At 27.5% G+C, this 24,152-nt stretch overlaps 1 protein-coding gene across 1 annotated transcript in view; it reads left to right on the top strand.

Moving 5' to 3' along the window:
* LOC136082919 (exocyst complex component 3-like) overlaps nucleotides 1-23,857 on the top strand; it is a 41,632-nt gene extending 17,775 nt beyond the window's left edge. The window contains exons 15-26 of the mRNA XM_065802332.1: nucleotides 2,014-2,135; nucleotides 3,881-3,973; nucleotides 4,422-4,463; nucleotides 7,066-7,117; nucleotides 7,628-7,698; nucleotides 17,734-17,787; nucleotides 17,863-18,035; nucleotides 18,194-18,274; nucleotides 19,312-19,383; nucleotides 19,481-19,676; nucleotides 22,224-22,316; nucleotides 23,658-23,857. Coding sequence (XP_065658404.1) covers nucleotides 2,014-2,135; nucleotides 3,881-3,973; nucleotides 4,422-4,463; nucleotides 7,066-7,117; nucleotides 7,628-7,698; nucleotides 17,734-17,787; nucleotides 17,863-18,035; nucleotides 18,194-18,274; nucleotides 19,312-19,383; nucleotides 19,481-19,676; nucleotides 22,224-22,316; nucleotides 23,658-23,774 — 1,166 coding nt within the window. The 3' untranslated portion in view covers nucleotides 23,775-23,857. The remainder of the gene's footprint in view (nucleotides 1-2,013; nucleotides 2,136-3,880; nucleotides 3,974-4,421; nucleotides 4,464-7,065; nucleotides 7,118-7,627; nucleotides 7,699-17,733; nucleotides 17,788-17,862; nucleotides 18,036-18,193; nucleotides 18,275-19,311; nucleotides 19,384-19,480; nucleotides 19,677-22,223; nucleotides 22,317-23,657) is intronic.
* The last annotated feature ends 295 nt before the right edge of the window (nucleotides 23,858-24,152 follow it).

Below are 24,152 nucleotides of genomic sequence, written 5' to 3'. Positions count from 1 at the left end.
ATTTGTTATCACTAATTGTAGCTATACCTTTACCTAGCTTAAGTCCATCAACTTTACATTACCTTATTGTTAATTAAAACTTTATACCTTTAGCAATTGCTAGTGGAAAAAAATTTAAAGGAAATCCAAAAATATTTCTGCCAATATAGAGTTTTAATAATAAATGATCATTTGTTTGTTATATTTGCCCAAATTAGTGGAAGAAATATAAATTATTATTAAGGTTGTTATTAATAATTTCATTTTAGTAAAAATTTTAGTAAAATGGTATTTCATAATTATTTATTTAATATTTCATGATTATTTATTTACTACTATATTATTTACTACCAATCAAAAGTTTTTGATCATAAGAAAAAAATTTCAATGCAAATATAACTTACACTACTTACTACTTAAAGTTAATAAATATTAAATGAATATTAATATTAAATAAATATTAATATTAAATATTAAATACTTTTAAATAAATAAACTGATTACTAACAAAATACTTTTGGATAAATAAATCTAATTACTAACAATACTTAATACCTATGAAGATTTATTTTGCAAAAGAAACAGTAAAAAGTATGAACAATGAAAGTCAAACATTTATGATTATTTTTTCCAAATTTTGGATTCTTCAAAGTTTTTCCCCTTTGACCCCAAAGTTTGACCCTTTAAAACTGCTGCACTAACTATTGCAATTTTTTGTACCAATTTCATTACAATAAGTGGTATAATCCTAGGAGCCAATCCTTGTATGTAAATAGTTTTGCGCATTCTTTTTATAAAATAAAGTTTTTATACAATTTTAATGTGTGTTTAAAGTCATTGTCTTGCTGAAAAATGAAGTAGTTTCCTATAATTTTTTATCCAGATGGAAAAGCTAAAGAATGATGTGATAATGAATTATCTCCTACTTTGTGACTTGCAAAGCAGCCTCAATCTGTCACAGAGCCACCTCCATGTTTAACTGTAGGTAAAACAGTGTTATGGTATAACTGGTATAACTGACTGTTTTATAACAACAGTCAAACAGTATAAGACCAGTTTGTTATACAAACAGTCAGAAAGCTGGCTATTGAATGATTGACCAATTGCTAGTTTTCTGACACACATATTGATGCTTTTTCCTCCAATAGTTTCAAATTTTGATTCGCCTGTAAATAATACATCATTTGTCTAATGACAGATCTTTATATTTTTTAGCCCATTTTAATCTTCTCAATTTATTTTGTAAAATGCAATGTAAAATGGGTTTTTCGTATGCTACATATCCTTTTAATCCATAATGCACAATCGGTACTGAAACTGGTTTTTTAGAACTAAACTTCAATCAGATTGTTCTACATGCCATTTGGAGACCACTTGAGCTGTGTGGTATGGCATTTTCAACCTGCAATATTTGCTGAGACCAGTTACAAGATCATTGAATGCACCTGATCCAATAAAATCCTTAAATAATTCTGACTATTGATTTTTCCATGAAAGAAACAATCCGGCTTGGTGATTTCCATGATATTGCTGTCACAGTTCCCCTCCATGTTTCACTATGGGAAGAAGGCAGTCTGGTTATGATGCCTCCTTAGGCTAACACCATATGTAAATCCGCCTGGACCCATAAAATAAAGAGTCTTCGTAAGGCTATTTCACATCTTTTCTATACTTTTTCCTTATAAGTATATCCTTGCTGTTTGGACCCGTAAAACATGGTCTTTACCAAAGATGTTTACACTTACAGACGTTTGTATGTAAAGCTATACAAATTAAAGAACTAAGGAGATGACATAATTTTAGCAAATAGAAATTATCAAGAGACTGGAGACTCATGGCAAATCTAAAAACGAATTTTCAAATTTTCCACTTTGATGAGACAATATATTTCAAGTTTTTTCATTCTTTTCTATTTTTTAAATACAACAGCATAAATACAAAAGTTCAAAACAAAACAGTTTAAGCAAAAAAGACTTGCAATTATTAGGATAGTTTTCTTATATTACACACTATCCTGTATAAAATGTTATCAAGTGGATATTTTACATTTCCACATAACATATTTGTTTATATCTGTACCTGATCAAACATTTAATAATATGTTTAGTTATATTTTGTTCATAAAGTTTTTTAAGTTAAGACAAGTTGGCTCTCAGGTACAGATATATATTGTATATATATAATTGCAACTTTATTGCTATGCAATAAAGCTGCACTTATTTAGAGAACCCACTTGAAAAGTGTTCATTAATTGCAATTGGTGTAAGAGTTTATAAAATGCATAAATTTGATAGATCAGTAGTTTAATACACTGTCATCAGTGTTGTATTGCAAGGGTTCAAATCCGCCTCTTAACATAATAAATTTTCTATTTTTTCAATCTGGTCATATATATGTATAAAAAAATATATATATAGCAAAAAAGGCTCTTAATTGTTAAACTAAAGTTATAAAGTTTTTGCTAGCTACGGTATTTAATATCTTTAAATATGTTATGTATATGATATATATAGAACTTTAAAAAAATTTTATTTTGTTTTAAAAAATCAAAAAATACTTAAAAAAATTGTGCAAGCGTAAGTATTTGAACCACACAGGTGCACTTCAGAATTGCTACAAGCTAACCACTTCAGTCATTAAGGTGTATTGTGTGAAAAATGTTTTAATAGTATGTAATAAACAAAAGTTTTTTTAAAATGGCAAATAAATACTATAAATCAAAATTAAGAAGATATTGCTCATCGCAATATTGAGGTAAACGTAAAACTGTAAAACTTGATATATGTTTTAACATTACATAATTTAAAGTTTACTTATGTTCAAATTTTGTTATAGAAAACGTTTGGCAACTCTTCTCGCCATTAACTTGGGTGTAATGGCTTTTGTGAGTTCTTTGCATACATGCACGAATGAGTAATGGCTGCAGCAGCATGTTTAGTATTTAAATATTATAAAGTATCACATTCTACCATTGTTCCTTAGACCGGCTTTGATGATTTTGCACTACTCTGAACATTTTACAATGTTGTTAAGAGTGGAGGTTTCTGGATGGCAGACCTCCCATGAAATCCAGCTTTATGGAGCTCCCGTCAGAAAGTTTTTGTAGAAACTGGATGCTCAAGATGGTCATTATGTTTTTCACTAACTTTAGGGGCAGTTGTTTTGTGGTCATTCCTGAAAATTTGTGTTAGAGTCCGGTGGTCACTATCTGAAAGCTTAGTTTTTCTCCTGGTATTGTGTTTTGATGACAATATTTTTCTGTGTTGTTCATATGCCACCATTATCTTAGACACTGTAGTTCCTGAAACATGAAGCATTTGAGCCATTTCAGTTACACTTGCCATGACTGAACAGTTTAACTAATTTGGAAATCTTATAGCCCTGCATGTATGATGATTTTAACTAGTTAACTATAATTATATCTAAAAATAAATATATTTATTAGAAATATAGACAACCAGCAATAAAAATAAATCAAATATAAAATCCTTTAACGGTTTTACAGATCATGATAAATCAATTTGCAGTTTTATTTGTTGTTGACATTATTGTGTCTAACCCCTGTGTGTATATATATATATATATATATATATATATATATATATATATATATATATATATATATATATATATATATATATATATATATATATATATATATATATATATATATATATATATATATATATATATATATGTATGTATGTATATATATGTATGTACGTATATATATGTATGTATGTATATATATGTATGTATGTATGTATATATATGTATGTATGTATATACATGACTTTTTTTTTTTTAGTTAAACAGAATAGGTATAAAAATATATAAGATTCAAAAATATGTTATTATAGTTAAATAATAAATTTTTAATTTGTTTAATTTTTTGAAACAGGATTGGAACCAAGATAAACTTCCAGAAACAAGTGGAGATGGTTCATTTCAAACTTCTTTACCAATTATTCTTTTTCAAATGCTTGATCAAAATGTAAGTCTCTATTTGTATAAAAATTTAAAGTAGAAATAAATTTTAGTTGATAATTTCAAACATCCCTTATTTTTGTTTAAAATATTTTTAAACAAAATATATAAATTTTATTGACAAAATTTTTTTTTTAATTATAACAACATTTATAGTTAAAACAAAAAGGAGCTTGGTTGCTAATTTTGTGCAGCCCTGACATTTGAAAAGTATTTTCTAATGGTCAGGTTTAGTGTTTGGGATTATTTAAATGGAAACATTATAGTTGCCTTATTTTACAAACAAAACCTTATTCTACTTTTTTCTTTACTTAAGCGAGACAAGAAAAAATTATAATTTTAAGATAGAATTCATTTTTTAAAGTTACTAATTTTTTTTTTGTTTTTTTCAACTCAAAAAAAGATTGAAAAATTTTTGCTAAAATTTTTTTTTCAGCTGCTGGTTTTTTTTTTAGCTGCAAGTTGGAGCTTTTATCAAGAGAAATGTAAAGTTAAAGGTTAGTTCTTTTACCACATTTTTCTTTAGAGTAACACCATTCACTTGGTATAAACATTATTTACTGGGTTATTCAACATACGCTTTGCATTCATAGCTTATTCACTTTATTTTTTACATTTTGGTTTATGTGTTCTTTTTACTTTTTAGCTAATGTTTTGTATAGGTACCCTTTACATTTTTTTGATTTCAGAAATACAATGCCTCTTTAGATCCAACTTCAACTGACACTTACAACCTACTCATCAAGATAAAGTCAATTTTTTTTAGTAAAAAAAAGTTCAGTTTCGTCATCATCAAATAGTTTTTAATATTTTTTCAAGTAGTTTTTCTCTTTGAAGTTTAATATGATGTTATGTGACTTTTATCTCTTTTGATAAATATGCTTCCTAATTTCTTAAATTCTTCATTTAAGTTAGAAATCAAGAATTGAAATGACACCAAATACTCATCAAGTTTTGATCGAGTCACAATCTCCAGGTAAACCTCACTCTTTTTCATTGTTTCCAATTATATACTACTACACCTAATTGGAGATCATAAAGTTTCGGTAATTAATTTTACAATTTTCTCTAATATCATAATTTTAGCTTAAAATCATATTCTTTAACAAAATTTCGATGTATTATTAGTTTATAAATATCCTTTAAAGTGTATCCATAGTAACAGCTCCTCATTAAAAAATTCATTTTATGATTAATCAAAATATGTAAATGTAGTTTTTATGTGAAATATTCCTCCATTCCTTAAGTAGTGATAATGGGGTTCTATTTGTAAATTAATTTCTTTCAAGTTTTTAAATGCTGCATTTTTATTATTTATTAATATATAATCATATATATATACATATATATATATATATATATATATATATATATATATATATATATATATATATATATATATATATATATATATATATTGTTCCATTTTGTTATTTTCTGTATTTGCATCCAGAAGAGAACAAAATGGTTCTTGTTAATAATTTTCGCATGGAAAATGTCCTGAAATCCATGTATGATATACTGCAACGAAAGGAAATCAATATAGGATCAGAAAGTTGGAAGTGGTTGGACTGGAAAAAAAAAGCATGAGAAACAGATAGAATGCCTAAAAAAATTGATTAATAAGAAGGACAATCTTTTACAACGTAGCTTAGCCAAAGATTCAATGTTTCCCAGCAGTATATATCCAAAATTATCAACAAAAAAAAGGGCATTTGATATTGCAAAAAAACTTAAGTGCAAAAAAGTACATTGGCTCAGGTAGCTGTTGTGCATCCTAAGTGCCGAATATTAGTTGCACTTATGCGGAAAAAATTTGTGATAATTGATGAGGAATTGTATTTTCCTTTGTCCCGCACATAGCTTTTTGGCAACGTAGGATATTATTCTTCTGATCCCGACGCAACTCTTAATAAGGTCAAGCTCAAAAGAAAAAGAAAAAATGAGCCAAATTATTAGTTTGAATAGCCTTGTCAGAGAAAGGGGTCTCAAAGAATTACATTGCTCCTTTGGGTCATGCAGTCAACAAGGATATGTACATTTCCAAATGCCTGGTTAAATTAAAGAAATTTATTAACAAGATTCATAAAAACAACAAAATTGTGTTCTGGCTTACCTAAAAGATTACCTAAAAGGCGAAAATATTGAGTATGTGCTGACATAAACCCTGCTAATGTGCCCGAATTGCGCTCAATCAAGCATTTTTGGAGTGAAATTAAAAGATTAGTGTATGCAGACAATTGGCAAGCTAAAAATTTCCGCCAACTAAGAAATCGAATAGAGTATTGTATAAAAAAATTGATTAAAAATGCGTACATAGGCTTGGGGTGAGTACCTATACAAGAGTTGTCAGCGTTTGGCGAAATGGACTGATAAACCAATAATTTTATTTTATTTTTGTAAAATACAAATTTTTTGTTAATTTGCTTTTTAAATTTAAAAAATTGATAACTCCGTTCAAGAGATATTCATTTTTAAAGTTAGCCCGAATTTTTAGTTGTAACATGTTATATATATATATATATATATATATATATATATATATATATATATATATATATATATATATATATGTATATATATATATATATATATATATATATATATATATATATATATATATATTTAAATTAAAGCATTTACTTTAATTTTACTATATTGATCATCACTCTAAATTCATTATAATCTTTAATCATTTACAATTCTGGAGTTCTTGTCACTTGTCTTGTTCTATTCAAGATTCATTTTTCTAATTCATTATTAGCTTTAGGATTCATCATTATCATGACATTATTGTACCATCATATATCTAGATTTATTTACAGCAGTTATTGTTTTGGCATATTAAATTTATTTTTGTTCAGAATTTCATCCTCTTTTTATTGTTTCATCCTTTAAAATCAAAAGTGCTTAATAAAGATTGAGATTGATGACGAGGAAATTTCTTTTATAGTTCAATAGTCTTACTAATTCTTTTGTGAGTCTTGTTGTAAATAAGAAAAAAAAAGTTGAAAAACAGTCACATGAAAAATAATTAAAATTTTTTTTTTTAATAAGTTAATAAGATTCTTAATACATCAAAAAAAAAATTATTTTTAGATTCTTGATGTATGTGCATCTTCTCTTAAAGATTTTGCTGGTATTTATAAAAGTATGTATTTGTTTTATACTTTTTTAGCATTTTGTAAAAAATGTTTTAATTTTTATTTTAAAATTTTTAAAGTATATTGTTTATTTTTCATTTTTCTTTTTGTAAAATTTATAAGATTCTACAGAAAATTAAAAATCTATAGAATTTAATTATTATTTTTATTATTATTATTATTATTATAAATATTTTTGTCATTGTTATAAAATTATAAATTTTGATTATTATTTTTGTTGTTATTATTTTTATTATTATTAATAATATATATTTATATCATTATTATTGATCTGATGATTTTTTATTACAAATTTAAATTAAAAGTTATAAAAGAAGAAAATCAAAGTATTTAATTTATTTGTAATAAAAATATTACAAAATAGAATTACAATTAATTTATTTAAATTGAAGTAACTAATCAATGCTTAATGGATGGAATTATTTTAGACATTTCACAGAGTAAAATTTAATATATATAGGCCTTAAATTATATTTTTATATATATTTATATTTTAGAAGCCATCATTGACTTCAAGAATAAATATTTTGAAAACAGAGCATCAGTGAAATACTTTGAACCTTACATGGTATGTTTTGTTAGTAACAATATGTTTGGTTAAATTTCTTTTATGCATATTTTTGTATGGTTATAGATAAAGAATTTTACATTGTTGAAAACATTTTAATGATTATTTTTGGTTTTGCTTATATTAATTACTTAAAATAAAAATGTTTGCAGGTCAATCAATTTCAAAGTTTTTTTTTTTTATAACTTTTGAATAAATTTGTCAGAAAAATCATCAATAAAAATCATCTTGTCGGATCCGTATTTATTGACTTAACTAAGGCCTTCGACACAGTAAGCCATTCGAATCTGTTATCTAAATTACCAGCTTATGGAATAAATGGCTTAGCATTACAAATAATAACGGATTATCTATTAAACGTAACCCAGTTGTCGCCTATGATGGGAAAGTGTCTGAGTCTTGTGTAATCACAAGAAGAGTTCCGCAAGTTTCAATTCTTGAACCTTTGTTATTTTTGATTGAATTTAATGATGTATCAGACATTTTAAAACATAGCTGGATTATCAAGTATGCTGATGACACGGTTATTTTTGTAGCTGATGATGACATTCAATTAATAGAGGAAAAACTATTTAAGACTTAAACAGGATGTCTATATGGTTTGAAATAAATGATTTATTGTTAAACCTTCAAAAAGGTAAAACTGAGACAATGCTTTTTGGAACCGCAAGAAAATTATCTAAATCCTGGTGCTTATATCTACATGTTAAGGAAGTTCAAATAAACAATACGAAAACATACAAATATTTAGGAATCCATCTAGATCCAACCCTTTCACTTAACAATCATTTTAAATGTAATAAGACCAGTGGGCGAATTAGCTAACTAAATAAAACATGACACCTGCTAACAATAAACGCTGCTAAATTAATTTATGTCTCAATGATCTTGCCAATTTTTACTTACTGTGGTTTAATCAACTTAAAACACATTGCAAATCAATTATACCGCTTTAACCGTTTATATAGTAGAATAAACCAAATAATATTAAATGCAAATAAAATTTCAAACGTTGATATAAATTTGCCGCATTTTAAAGAAGTCAATGAAAAAAACTGTTAGACAATACACATGAACCAAGTTCTTTCTTAAAGAAAGAACTTGGTTCATGTGTATTTTCTATTAGTTTTAAGGCAATTTGTCATTCAGATAACACAAGAAACAATGAAATATTGACCATACCTAAAGTAAAGCTTGAATCCACGAAAAAGGTTACTTTTACCAAGGAGTAAGAACCTAGGAGAATTTAAAACTAAACTAATGGATATTTCTAATGTTTGAATTTTATTTTATTCTGTGATAAATCTACTAATGTTTTAATATTATTTTGTATTGTAACAGTATTATTTTGTAATATTGTAACATTTGTATTGTATTTATTTGTAAGTAACAGTTAATTTTATTTATATTTTAATGTATCAGGGCCCAATAGGATAACAGCCTAATTTATTGTGCTGATTTGGCATTACCTGAATAAATATTTTACAAAAAATAAATAAATAATGATTTAGTTTATTTATTTTTAAGTTTGGTGTTTTCTGTCACCAGGCAAATTATAACTAAACATTTCACTCTTGGTTTACTTACTTATAGTGAAAGAACATAATATAGAACTTGTAGAACAATTTATTTATATTGTATGGGAATTTACACCAAAAAAAATTTAAATAAAAATAAATTCAAGACAAAATGTTTCTAAATTTAATTAAAAACGTGGTAGTGGTGTAGTGGTAGAGCGCTTGCTTTACAAGCAAGAGGTTCCAAGTTCGATTCCTACCCTACTTTTTTTCCACGCAGCTACATTGTTCATCAAGGTTCGTTTTTCAGAGTTTTTAGTTAAGAGAGGGTTATAACCACAATTAAGTAGCCTCCTCATGTGTAGTGGCCTTCTCAACTTTAGGGAGGTGAATTAAAATTAAATGAAAAATCTTGTTTAATTATATTGTTCATACTCTGATAGGTGCATGTAGTTTTATAATCAACCCAAGCAGCACAGCAAGTTTGGCTAATATCTGCCCAATGGTTTTAACATTGTTCTGTAAGGGTAAAAACTGAGTAAATTTTTTGGAGCTAAGTTAGAGGAAACACAATAAGAAATTGTAATAGCTAGACACATTTTTTTTGTTTTGTTTATTTGAATAAAAAAATATCATACATTCATAATGTTTCACACTTTAGTCAAGTTTATAATTTTTTTTTACTGTCAAAATCATTAAAAAAAAATTTTCATTTTCAAATTTTACTTTCAAAAATTCAGGTGAGGATTAGGACCATCATCCTTCTACTACTGACATGTATAATCCAGTAAGAAGTGAGAAGTTTTTTTGAGTAGAAGTGTCGAGCAAGAAGTGAGAAGAAATTTTCTGACTTAAAAAACCTCTTATCTTGGGTGCTCTTGGTAAATGCCTTGTATTCTTCTTTATCTAACAAGCTCCAGTGGCTGGCTTAAGAAGCTATGCAGGTATTCCGCATGGGCCTTAAGCTTCTTATTTTAGAAGGCTTTTCGGAAAAAAAACTATTTCACTTCATTCTTTAAAAACGAGCAAATAATATTTTATTTGCTTTATTTATGCTTTCATAAATTAAATTCATTGTTCATCTGGTTTGAAGTGTAACTTTGATTGCTAGTGTATTTTTATTTTGCACAATAAAATGCAAAAATCTAAAATCGCCCCTCTAATATAATTGCAAAAATTGTTTGATTTTACTTTTTACATTATTTTAATTTCATATTAATTGCTTTTAAGAACTATAATAAACTAAAAAACCACTTCAATGGTTAAATTAAGCACTTGTTATGGTCAAATGATTCTGAAATTATTTAATTAAAAGATATTGCTGAAAACGTAGCTAAATTAAACAATTTTTTTAATTAAAATTTTTTTTTTTTAGTTTTAAATTTAAAATATCAAAATTTTGAATTTCAAGGATTTTAAATTATTCAATTATTTTTTTTAGTTATTTAAATATTAAATATAAATTTAATTATTAGTTTTAAAATTAACTATTTGGTTTTAAATTTAATTATTGCTTGTTTCCCTGACAATTTAATTGTTTTATAATCAGCTAAAACGACGTCTTGAATTTCTAGTCTGTTTGACCTAGTTGTTTATTTGTTTGTTTGTCTAGTGTTTGTTTTACCTAGTTGTTTATTTGTTTGTTTGTCTAGTGTTTGTTTGACCTAGTTGTTTGTTTGTTTGTCTAGTGTTTGTTTGACCTAGTTGTTTATTTGTTTGTTTGTCTAATGTTTGTTTGACCTAGTTGTTTATTTGTTTGTTTGTCTAGTGTTTGTTTGACCTAGTTGTTTATTTGTTTGTTTGTCTAGTGTTTGTTTGACCTAGTTGTTTATTTGTTTGTTTGTCTAGTGTTTTTTTGACCTAGTTGTTTATTTGTTTGTTTGTCTATTGTTTGTTTGACCTAGTTGTTTATTTGTTTGTTTTTCTAGTGTTTGTTTGACCTAGTTAAAATATTTTCAAAATGATTAAAAAAATTTGCTAGAAAGTTTTTAAAAATCTTTTAAAAAAAATTTTATTTAGTGTTAAAAAAATGCTGTTTGAATAGATTTAAATATAGTTTCTCTAACAAAATATATTGTTGTTGGGCTAATTAAATTTTTTTTTTTTTATCGAAGGTATTATGTGATATAAAAGATTATTTAAAAAGTTTATTTCAAAGAATGAAAATTGTTTTAAATGACTGTAATAAATAATTACTTATCATCTTCCTCAGGGAGTTAGGTTGTTTTATTATGTATATTTAAATACTACTTTATTTGTATATGACCCTTATGAAATTATGATTAGTTAATATTAAACTTTTCTATTGAAAATTTTTCGATTATTAAGAGGTTTTATTATTAACAACTTATTATTTTATGATATTCAATGATAGTTAAATGTTTAATTTTTTTTTTTTTTTTTTTTTACATATTGTAAAGTAAATAAACAAATAAATAGTTAAATCTAACAATTTGATAAAAATGAACAAAAAGATTAGTGAGATTTTTGTCAGTGAATTGATTCACAGATTTGTTTTATCGAAAATGGAGATCTTTAGTTTTAGACTGCTTTTAAGGCTAATATTCATATATATAAGGCTAATATTCATATATATAAGGCTAATATTCATATATATAAGGTTAATATTCATATATATAAGGCTAATATTCATATATATAAGGCTAATATTCATTTAGAAGGTTACTTTTAGTGATGTCCATGTTGCTAAATATCTGTTCACAATAATATTTTGATCCAAAATACTATCAAGAATACAAATGTCCAAGTTTTTTTAGTTCTGTTTATAAAATCTTTTTGGTTTCAAATTTTTTAACTGAAGTTCAAATTGAGCTATTATACCCTTTTAAAATTTATTTTGTTGTTATTTGTAATAAATCGATGTTTCAAAATTTATATAGCAAGTTTTTCCTTTCTGAACTCTGTAAAAAAGTTTTCAAAAGAATATTTAATTTTTTTTTTGATAGCAGCCAAAAAATATTTAGTTTTGATAACACATCCTGCATCTCTGCTTTTTCTAAACAAAAAATTTTTATTCTAAAATAATACAGATATTTGACTTTCAAAATCTTTATTAATATTTATTTAGGTTTTTTATGTGCATGAATAAAATTTGTAGGCGGATTGCAAGTAATAGAGTAAAATGGGGTCGAATAGATTTTTTTTTTTTTTTAAACATCTTTGATTCCAACAAGGCTGCAAGCAACCACTAATTAAAGTTGGAAGTTACTGGAAGAGAAAAGATAAAGATTCTTGCGCAAGATAACAAAAATAATAACAAAAAACAGGAAAGCAAGATGAAGGAAGCAAATTCCAAAGAGCTGATGTTCGAGGAAAAAAACTAGACGAATAAGAGTTTTTGGAGCACTTAGGAACAGTCACAAAAAAAGGAAAACACTTAATTAAATGATGTGTAACACGAGAATAAGTTTTAGTAGATGGCACACGAGATGCTAACTCTTTAGAGCAGTACCCATTATAGTATTTGTAGAAAAGAGAAAGAGAAGCAACATTACAACAATGTGATAATGGTTGGAGGTTGGCTGCAAGAGTAGGTCCAACTATGTTTACAATGCATTTTTGCACCTTGTCTAAAATAGAAAGGGCATCATTGGAAGATCCGCCCCAGATATGGCAACAGTATTCCATACAAAAGACGGATTTGAGATTTATAGAGATCGAGAATAGAATCTGAAGTAAGAAAGTGTCGAGCTCGATAAAGAGATGCAATCTTAGCAGATGCTAATTTTGAAACTGATTTGATATATGGTTTCCAAAAAAGATTGGAAGTAAGAGTTAATCCTAGAAGATGAAGAGTAGATGACTCATCGAGTACATCACTGTTCATAAATATAAGAAGATCTAAATTATTGCGATAATGATTGGCTGAAATAAATTGAGTTTTATCTCTTTTGAAGTTAACCAGCCACTGTGAGCCATGTGACCCATGCTGTAGCAGAAGTGAGATCCTTTTCAAACTCAAATGCCCCCTCCAAGCAATCAGAGAGTGTTGGCTTTTTATCATGACAAGAATAAATAGTAGTATCATCAGCAAACAATGCCAGCTTAGATGTGAGAATATCTGGAAGATCGTTAATGTAAACTAAAAAGAGTATAGGGCCAAGGGCAGAACCTTGAGGAACCCCTGAAGTTATAGAATAAGAAGAAGAGTGCTGTCCATCGAAGACAATTTTTATATTACGATCGGAAAGGAAGGATTCAATTATCTTAAAAATGTTGCCAGATTCACCTTAAGAAGAAAGCTTATGAGAAGACCAGAATGCCAAACTTTACCGAAAGCTTTTGAAATGTCAAGAGCGATAGCCTTAACCTCTCCACCTTTATCTAATGTATGATAAAACCTATCAGTTATTACTGTTAGCAAATCAGCTGTAGAACGAGAAGATCGAAATCCATATTGATGGTCAGAAAGTAAGTTATTAGATTCAAGATGAGAAATTAAGTGTTTCTTAATTAAAGATTCAAAAACCTTGCTTATGATAGAAAGAAGACTAGTGGGACGGTAGTATGAAAAATGAGATCACTCTCCAGAATTTTTGAAGATAGGGATAACAGATGCTGCTTTCTAGCAGGCTGGATAACAAGACTCTGATAAGCACTTGTTAAGCACTTGTTACAAGACTCTGATAAGCACTTGAATAGTTTTGAGAGTATAGACGACAGCTCCGGAGAACACTTCTGCAAGACAATAACAGGTATGTTGTCCGGGCCACAAGCTGTAGAAGTGTCTAGGCAGGTAATCACTTTAGATACAGAAGTTGGAGTGATACGAATGTCAAGCAATGGATCAACCTGTTTGTTGGCAATATCAGATAGAACGCAACTATTGGAATCAAGAGGTGATATTGATGAAAAATTCTTGGCAATTAATTCAGCTTTGTCGTTAGGTGAGGTAATAAAGTCTGAACCATACAAGAGAGGTGGAATTAAAGATTTACCCTTATTATTAATACTATTAAAGATTCTCCAGAAGTCACGAGAGCCTAGTTTTTGAGATGAGATACGAGATTTCATGACCTGAGAATAGCGGTCTTTGGCGTTAGACAAAACCTTTTTACAATGGTTTCTCGCAGTAATAAACAGAGGTCTGTTTTTCTGGAGAATTGTTTTGCTGATAGATATGGAAGTAATAATTTCGATTGGCAATCGCAGCAGCACAGTGTGAGGTAAACCATGGAAGAGAGTGAGGCTTGACCTGGAATGGTCAAGAGGGAAGAAAAGATTCAATGCCAGCCTGAATCCACAAAATTATGTAAGAAGCATATTTGTCAACAGAAAGATGAATGATTTCTACCCAAGAGTCATCTCGAAGAAAATCAGGGAAAGAGTCCCAGTCAGCTTTAAGGTAGTTGTAAGAGGTATCTTTACGAATTAAAGGAAGGTAACCATTAACACTAAAATCGCAAGATGAGACAACTGAACTCAAATTAGTCTCACAAAGAGCAAGTAGGTCTGGTGAACTTTGCAAGAGATAAGACTCAACAGAAGAAAAGTTACTTCGAAGACCACGAATATTAGTGAATGATAGGTTCAGAGAACTTTGATATTTTTATACATACTTTGATATTTTTCAGATGTTGATGGAATCAGCCTCACTGAGAGCTACAACAGAGTTCGGGAAACCTGACTACCAGCCGGCCTCAGAACCATAAAACTGAGTAGTCATAAAAACAGAGACACACGCAAAACCCATGCATTGAGTCAAGAAGATCCAGCATTTAACATCCTAAACTGGAAACTATGTATTAAAAATACATTTGCGCCAGCATAATAGATGATGTAGGGGTGCGAGGCTGGTCAACAGATAGAATCTGTTTGCCCCTTAAATCTTTGCCTAGGAGGCCTTCCACAAGACAGTAGTCGGATGCATTTAGCATCTGCCCAAGATTAGTATTTTTATCGAGACACCATCTCCAGCCTTTACTCAACCAAGAGCCGCAAGGCAGGGGGTGTTTTAAGTTGGAGTTGGCATCTCCTAGCCTTTGCCTTAAAATGCGTATCCTACAAGGCAGCAGGACATGAAGCAGATTGTACTGGGTTACATGTTACCAGCAGGACAAGGGTTAGACAATTTTTTCATTCTTGTGATGATGATAAGTTGTTTAGAGGTACTAGAGGTTGAGTTGAGTTTTCAACTGTGCGACACTTTTTCGTGCGATAAAACTCAGCGCCTTTTACATATCGCTTTGGTATGCATGTTTGACATGCCAAATTTTGCAATTTGAATTTTCAAACTGGTGCCATTCCATATTTTGACATGCTGAAGCTTCACCTAAAACTTTTTGGAACTTTTTACACTTAAATTGGTTTGCAGCTAATATTTTCGTTGGACTTGTTGCTTGGTTTATTTGCTATTTACCATTAGAGCTAAGCTTACTTTGTTTTTTAGCTTGCTTATCTTTTATCAATCTGGACGGAGATATAATGTATATGGCATCATCTAGACCACCTAAACACCAATCTTTGTACAGGTGTTTTTTTGATTTAAAAATTAAAGAGATTTTGATTTAAGAAATAAAGAGATTTATTTGTCACATGAGATTTATTTTAAAAAAGCTGCATTTAAGAAGTGAGCTATTGCTTCACTTATTATTAGCGTATTTCATTCAACCCCACAATTTTCCTTTTCCGTTTTTTACTCGTAACTTTTTTTCCTAAATAGCAAATTTAATTTTAAAAAAGATTCTTAATCAGCGTAAAAAACTATACCATAAAATTTTTTAAGTTCAATGATATCAAAGTTAACTTCCGAGAGTTTTAAGATTTTTCAAAATAAGAAAAAATCTTATTACGCATACAAAAACTTAAAATAACAATTTTTTTTAATCAAAAATAAAATTTGATATCATCTGACTAAAATGATTTTCCAATAACTAATTAAGGGCAAAAGAATAAACATTGGCATAATTATTTTATTCTACCCGCTATTTCATTTTACCCTGTTTTACTCTATCTATTTAGTATTATTTGTAATATATATTGTATACTATATTGTATATAGCCGCACAACTTAATTTTTCCCCAGGGCCCTGAGCCAGCTTGGAGCGGCCCTGCATGAAAGTATTTATGAAAATCACAAGTATCAAGTAAACAAAAGAAAAAAAATTTATGAAATGCATAATCAAAAGTTTAGTTAGGTAGAAATAATGCTAACATGCTATAAATTAGATAAAACTTTAAAAGATTAAACAAGATAAGGTACAAATTATAATAGTACATACTATTGTTATTAAATGAACAAACAAAAATTGAAAAGTTAAACTAAATGAAAAGATACATGGATTTATAGATTTTTATTTGACTAAATCGACTTTTAGTCGATCAGAAGGAAGTCCATGTCGATTAAATTGACTATCAGATTTTTCAGAGTTGACTAATTTCAACTAGTCAATTTAGTTGAAGTCAATATCAACACTAATGTTGATATTGTCATGCTGTTATTTGTAATCTGCTGTTATTTGTAATCTGTTAACATTCTTATCTTTTATTATCATTTGTTGTAAATTAATATCTGTTAAGTGGTCTATCTTTATTATGTTGACCACTGTCCTTATAAATCTTTTATCTGCCCTTGTATTTAATACTGTTATCACTTTTGGACTAGTTCTTCTAATGAAGCCCTTTCTTTTTTAGAAAGGGCTTCATTAGAAGAGCTATGGTGTAAAAGGTACAATAATAATGTATTTAAACCTGCTTTAACTAATGATGCAGGTCTTGGTTTAGAGGCGTCTTAAGACTCATATTTAACTGTCTTGGTCTCGAAGCTTGGAGCCTTTTTCTTGGTCTTGAAAACCTGGTGTATTGGTCTTGGTCTTTTTTTCAACTATTTTCTTGCTTCTTTAACTCTTGCAATAACTTTGTCGTCATTACAGGTGAAAATATTTTACGCTTAAAATTTGAGGTGCCATTCTTTTGTTTAAATTTGTTTATGTGTTCCATACATAATTGTAAAATTTTTGAAGGAGAAATTAATCATATTTTCAAGGGTGAGGTGGGAACAATAGCATAACCACAATCTTTGTCACACACTTTGTCTTTGCATAATCTAAAATGTTGGAGTGAATATGGGATTATTGGTGGTTGGCAATGAAACTGGACTTGGCATTTAAGTTTTTGCAAAGTGTATTATGAAAAACAAAACATTTACTCCATTCAATCAGGTTGATGAATTCTTACATTCTGCTTGATTGGTTCATTCATTCAGCTGATGGATTCATTTTTTTAGTTGCATTATCCACAAAACACACTGGATTTAACTTTTGATCGGCAAAACATATTGGCTTTTTCTTTTTATCGGAGGTTTTCTATTTTTTCCATATTTCAAAGTTACATAAAGAGGTCATGAGTTGTATGGGGGCTTTTTTTGTACATTATTATCCTTAAAATACAAGTATTTTATAAAATCAATAATTTTAGAAAAAATACATACCTAAAGTATTCTCATAAATTCTAAACTTGCAAAAATATAGTTTAAATTTAAAACAATCCTTTTCTTTAGGTATCAATTTGTAATAACTGCATAATAATTGCTGAGTTTTCTGAACAAATGAAGGTTAGTTTTTTTTTTTTTTTGTTTAAATATTTTTATTTATTATTACAATGAGTTTATTTTATCTTTTTTAAAAAGAATCAACAACGTGCTGAGCTAGGAGAAGAAACTTTCAGTGAAACTCGTTTAGCTGCTTTTAACTCAGCAATAAATGCTTATAAAACTCTTTCCTTTGAAATTTGTGATATTTTATTAGACAGTGTTTTTGTGGATGTTGCAGTGTATTATCAAGATTTATTTACAAGAAAATGGTAAAAAAATTTAATTTTTAATAAATTAATAACTAAATAAATGTTATTTACTCTACATTAATAATTAAGCTAATGATAACGTTTTGAATAAATTATGATAATTTTTTTATTTTTTATTTATCAACTGTTTATTAGGTTTCAATCTTTTTAATGTTTAGGCTAGGATCCCCTGTTGTTATAGCAACAGTGATAGCTACCCTAGAAGATTATTCTAATGATTATGTCCATCTTAAACACCTGTGAGTTTTGCAAATTATATTATTTTGGTTTTATATGTAGGTTTTTTTAGAAGACTGGTCTGATTGAATAATAAGTCTCATTAGTGTGTTCCTGAAGGTATGTTTTGTTTCAAATCTTGACATTGTAGGAATATGTTTTAAAAGGGTAGTAATCCTTCCTAAAATATTTTTACTGAAACCTGACTGTTATTGAAATGCCAAATGTTTCTTAGTTTATATGCGTACACTTATGCATGTACATGATGTAAAATGTTAAATTGCATGTACATGATGTAAAATGTTAAATCTAAAAAGCGATAAAAAAAAACTTGAATTTTGAAATATATTATTTAAAAACTAAAGTTGACAAAAAATTTTACATTTTGAAACTATTTATGATTGAGAAGGTTTAATGAGATTAAAGTATGATCAATTGAATTTTTGTGAAGCTTTGTGAGGTATTTTCATGTAAATGTAGCCACACTAATGGTTAAAGTAAAAGGAAAACATTGTTATTTTATAAGGTTTACAAATTGTATTTGTATAAGCATGAATGCTTGTTAACCTCAAAAACTGCCATACAAATAGACTAATCATAAATTGTTATTTCTTCTTTTAGATAATTGTCTATTTTGTTTTAAAATTGCTCAAGGATGACGCATTTACAACGTCATCTGGAGGAAGTTCCAGATGACGTTTATGACCATTATCAATTTTTGTAGAAAAAATTTAAAACATGACCTTAGCCTTTAAAACTTAAAACATGACCTAAATCTCAGACAAATGTTATATTTATATGAGAGGTATTATAAACCTATATCTCAGACATATTTTATGGTTGTATGAGATCTATTATAGACATATAACTTAGACATTTTATAATTATATCAGGCATATCTGACATTTATAGTTATGTTAGTGCTATTATAGACTTATATCAAATATATTTTATAGTTATTCAGACATATTATACTTTAGGCCAGATATAAAAAAATTTTATTTTTTTTAGTTTTTCTACCCAGTTACGAACCACAAGTAAACTAATAAATGTTTTTTAGAGCATTTCAATATATAATGAAACAAGCAGAAGATAGAATTATTTTGGAGTATGTACGAGCAGTGTTGTCGAGGTAATAAATGTTTCTTTTTTTTTTTTACTGTGTTGTTTAATGATTCATTAAATGGTTTTATCATTTAAGTATATTTATTTTTATATATATACATTAGGCGAATCACTTTTCGTAATCTTGATGAACGTAAAGACGCAGCTTCACAAATTAAAGAAGAAGCCAAAAAAATATCTGAAACTATAAGTCGGATTTCAAAAGTTGAAATTTCTCAAGATTCTCCTTGCTCAATACTTAATTTAATAGCTGAAGTACTACGTTTGAAAAGCACAGATATCGTGTCTCTGGAAATTTCTGTTAGTTTTTTAGTTTTTTCTAAAAACTATATAAAAACTAATTTTATAAAATCAAAATCTGTCATAAAACTATTTGTAGCAATAATTGTCAACTTATTTGACTTAAATAAAAAGGCAACAATAAAATTTTGAATTAAATAAATCATTACAAAAAAATATTTTATGAATAAAATGCTTCACTAATAACAATTTAAAATTAATTTAGTAATATTAAGTACATTATAGTTATTCAACAAATATATCATCATTGATATTCTAGTTGTTTTTGTTTTTTTTGACACATCTAATCTGCAATAAGTATGATGCTATTTTGTTCACATATAAGACTACATTTTATTTCTTTTTCTTTGTTCCCATACTTTGTTGTTTTTTTATTAACATTGTGCTTTATTTTGCTTCTCAACTATCAGATTTCTTGAAGTTACAATCTTCTCAATCTTATACTTTTCTCGGATTTCAATTTTCATTTTTTTGCACTTGTTGAAGTCGTTATTGGAATGACCAGCAGGAATTGATAATGTCAATAGCGGGAATGTGGTATTCCTGCTATTGACATTGCTACCATCCTCTAAAGATAGCTGTAACGCCTCGGCAATGTTATGGTGTGTCTTACATGCTTCTTTCTAAACAACCGCCTACTTAAAGTATTCCAAAGGGTTCAAGTCTGAATTTCAAAGGAGCCACATTAAGTGGTACTGATGAGATTTTTCAGAGGGTTGAGCAGGTGCATCATTCTGCTAAAATACATAATTACCTTCTGGGTATGTCTTCTTTATCCTAGAAACAACTTTTGTCTGTAGAAGCCTAAAATATTCTTCTGAGTCAACTTTTTGCTTTTTGGAACAAACACTGGAGCACTGAAATTATTTTGAGTCTTAACCAACTGAAGAAGAATACTGAAGAAAAAAAATCGATATGTGCCTCTTGTGTGAATTTTGTGTCATTTGTTTTTATATGTATTTATAGCTCCAAAAAAAAAAAAAACAGTTCCACAGATATCTAAAAGTTGTTGCTGGAGCCTCAAAAGGTAGATCTCCTATAATTTTTTAATATGGAAATAGTAAAATCCATCATATACCAAAACGCAACTCTCACCAGTAATTATTTAACTATTTCTGAGAAGTCACTATTCTCTACCTAACTTCTTGTGTTACTTTGCAATATTTTTTTTTCCTTTTTAATTAAATAGCAATTGAGTACCCAAACTCATCAATGTTAAAAATATTACCTGCAGAGATCTTTTGCATTCTATCACTATCAAACCATTCTGGTTCTATTACAATGTAAAACATTTGATCCTTGGTCTGATTAAAGCCCTGCAACTATTTAAATTTCTAGCTTACAAATGGAAAGCTGTGGATGTTTAAATAAAATTTTCATGAAGGTACAAGTGACTTTTTTCTCTTTCTGACTAAAAGTCAAACTTTCTTTAAATGCTTTGTTATGACCTTTGAGTTGTAAAGTATTGGTTGAGTTTGTTAATTGTTATTGATTCCATCATTGATTATTTTTAAAACTATGTTCAGTTATTTAGTTGAATAACTGGATAAATAATTACACTTCATTTTGCAGACCATGTCATATAGCCTAAGACCCAACTCTACAAAACAAAAGTAACAACTCTGGTTTGCTCATTATGTACTTTTTTTTATATCCTTCTTATTGTTTAATTATTGTTTAATGCTACACCTCCATGTGCCATGTCTTCTGCAACAACATTTTTTCACAGCATTCTGCCATCCTTCTAAAATCCATGTTTCTTGTTTTCTTTTGCCCACTTTTACATTGTTTTTTTTTTTCAATTTAATTCAAACATGAATTAAAATACTTCTAAACAAAACTTTTAATAATACATTTTATCTTTCTGACTTAATTAATAATTATTAAATTAGGACATTTTAATAAATAATTTTTGGATATTTTATTTTACCAGAGTTAATAGTTAAATAATACAATCAGGCTGATCCCATTAAGGGAAGTGACTATACTATCAACAGTCTATATAACTATATAAAAAGAAAATCTTTCACTACACAACAAACTATAACAGGTAAAGTTTAACATTGAATTAACCTGAATTATTGTTCACAGCATATATAGCTTACAATTACTTATAAAAAAGTTGTGTCTCCTCCAACAATCTAAACAAACGTGACTTTAAAAATGAGTTTTAAAATAAAATGTAAAATTTCCCAAGTTTTTGCAACAAACATCTTAAACTTGTTTTTAAAATGTTATCTAGGTAAAAAAGTTCCAAAACCAAACACACAATTATATTAATCCGTGTCCATATTACTTACATTTACTCTATATGCTAAAGATAATTTATTTAATTATTTTAAATATATATGCTAAAGATAATTATTTTAAATAGAATAATTCCAACCAAAAATAAAGCTTTATTAATCTTTTTATCTGTTATTTACAAGTATGTGTTGTTTGTTTTACTACATTGTGTGCACTTACTATCTTTAATTTGTGCGAGTTTTTTGTAGTTACAAGAAGTGTTTTTAGTAATTTTAAAGTTTTTACTTTTAATTTCTGTAGGGTTTGGCAACTAAGTATCCAGATTTTAGAGCTGATCATGCTTTAGCATTACTTGCAGTTAGAGGAGATATGGGAAGAACAGAGTGTTTGCAGGTAATTACTAGTATTATATACAAAGGCCTGTCAGTGTTGTTGTTGTTGTTGTTATTGTTGTTGTTGTTGTTGTTGTTAATCTATTTATTTTACTTAATAATTAAAACCTATTCATATTCATATATTCATAACAATCTCATTACAAAGATAAAAAAAACATTCCTTAGCTCTAAAACTTTTTCTATAAAAACAAAACTTAAAAAAAACATTCCTCATATATAAGATGCAAAATATTTTACAAAATCATACATTCAGAGGCCACAATAAAAATTAATTATATAGTATATTTTTTAATGCTGATATAGATTAAAATGATAAAATTTTTACCGAAATCACTTGTTTCTCCACACAGCGGTCTTAATCCTCAAGGCATGTATTTCGGAGTTATAGAGTTAAAGGATCAACTCTATAGCATCCTCAACTCTATAGTTGAGGAGGCTATAGAGTTGAGGGAGGATTGTAACCGCTTGTTGCGGTTACAATCCTCCCCCAACTCTATAGCCTCCTCGACTGTAGTTGTCCTCTCAGCCTTGGGGAGGTGAATAATTAGAATATATATATATCAATAGTATTACTTCTAAGAAAGTTTCTTTTCTGGCAATTATGCCCACTTTTTGCAGATAAAAAATCTATACCGATATGGAGACCTTACTGATATGGATGACTTGTTGCAGATTGATTTTTCTTATGTGCATTGTAAATGAGTTTGCCTTGTGTGCATTGCGAATGAGTTTGAAAAGTTAAAATTTCAAAATAATTTTACTTCATTTCTTTATTCAAAACAAAATAAACTTAAACAAATTCTAAAAAAAACTTATTTTAATTTTTTATCGTTATTAACTCCTTTAGTTTTTTTTTTTTTTTTTTTCTTAGTGACTAATGCAACCGGTATCCCTCAAGCACTCTTTATTCCCTCTAAAACAAATAGAGTTTGTTCAAACAGAAATTTAGAATAAAGCTCACAAACCGGTAAAATTCTGCAAAGGTGTTGAGATCCTCCATAAAGTGATACTTATAAAAAACTCAAAACAGTAGTTGCTTAAGACTTAAGTTTATTTACTGCTTTTCCAAAGCCAGCATGGTAAGAGATGATTTGTTGTAGACTTCGTCAATCAATAGCAAACACTTTTTTTATATTTTATTTTCAAGTTTTGAAAAAACTGAGTTTGAAAACTCTGTATTATTTATTGCAGAATCTAGTTTTGGAGTTAGCTTTGATAGTTTTTACAAACAGCGTTTACAAGACTGTTTGTTCAGTATTCTTAGTTAAAGAAATGTGCCTAAATTAATAAATAATTTTTAAAACATTTGGATTATAATAATATAACTATTAATTTTTAGCTAATTAGCGATCTGAAGATTAAAGAAAACGAATCTTCGACATCAAAAGATGGTATATTTGGTCGGGTCATACCAGCAGGCTCTGTTCTTGAATCTCTCGGTTCTAAATTCAAATAAATCTGTTTATATAAAGCAATTATTTTTTAATTATTTTTAATTTAATATTATTTTATTAAGAAAAAATTTTTTAAAATTGTTTATTTTTATCTAATATTTTTCTGATATGTATATATATATGAAAAATATTATATAAGGTCTAATATGTATATATATATATATATATATATATATATATATATATATATATATATATATATATATATATATATATATATATATATATATATATACACATATATATATATATATACATATACATATATATATATGCATATACATATATATATAAACATGTGTGTGTATATATATATATATATATATATATATATATATATATATATATATATATATATATATATATATATATATATATAT

This window comes from Hydra vulgaris, chromosome 08 (genome assembly GCF_038396675.1).
Source record: "Hydra vulgaris chromosome 08, alternate assembly HydraT2T_AEP".
NCBI classification, from domain to species: domain Eukaryota; kingdom Metazoa; phylum Cnidaria; class Hydrozoa; order Anthoathecata; family Hydridae; genus Hydra; species Hydra vulgaris.
This window is presented reverse-complemented; position numbering and strand designations above follow the sequence as displayed.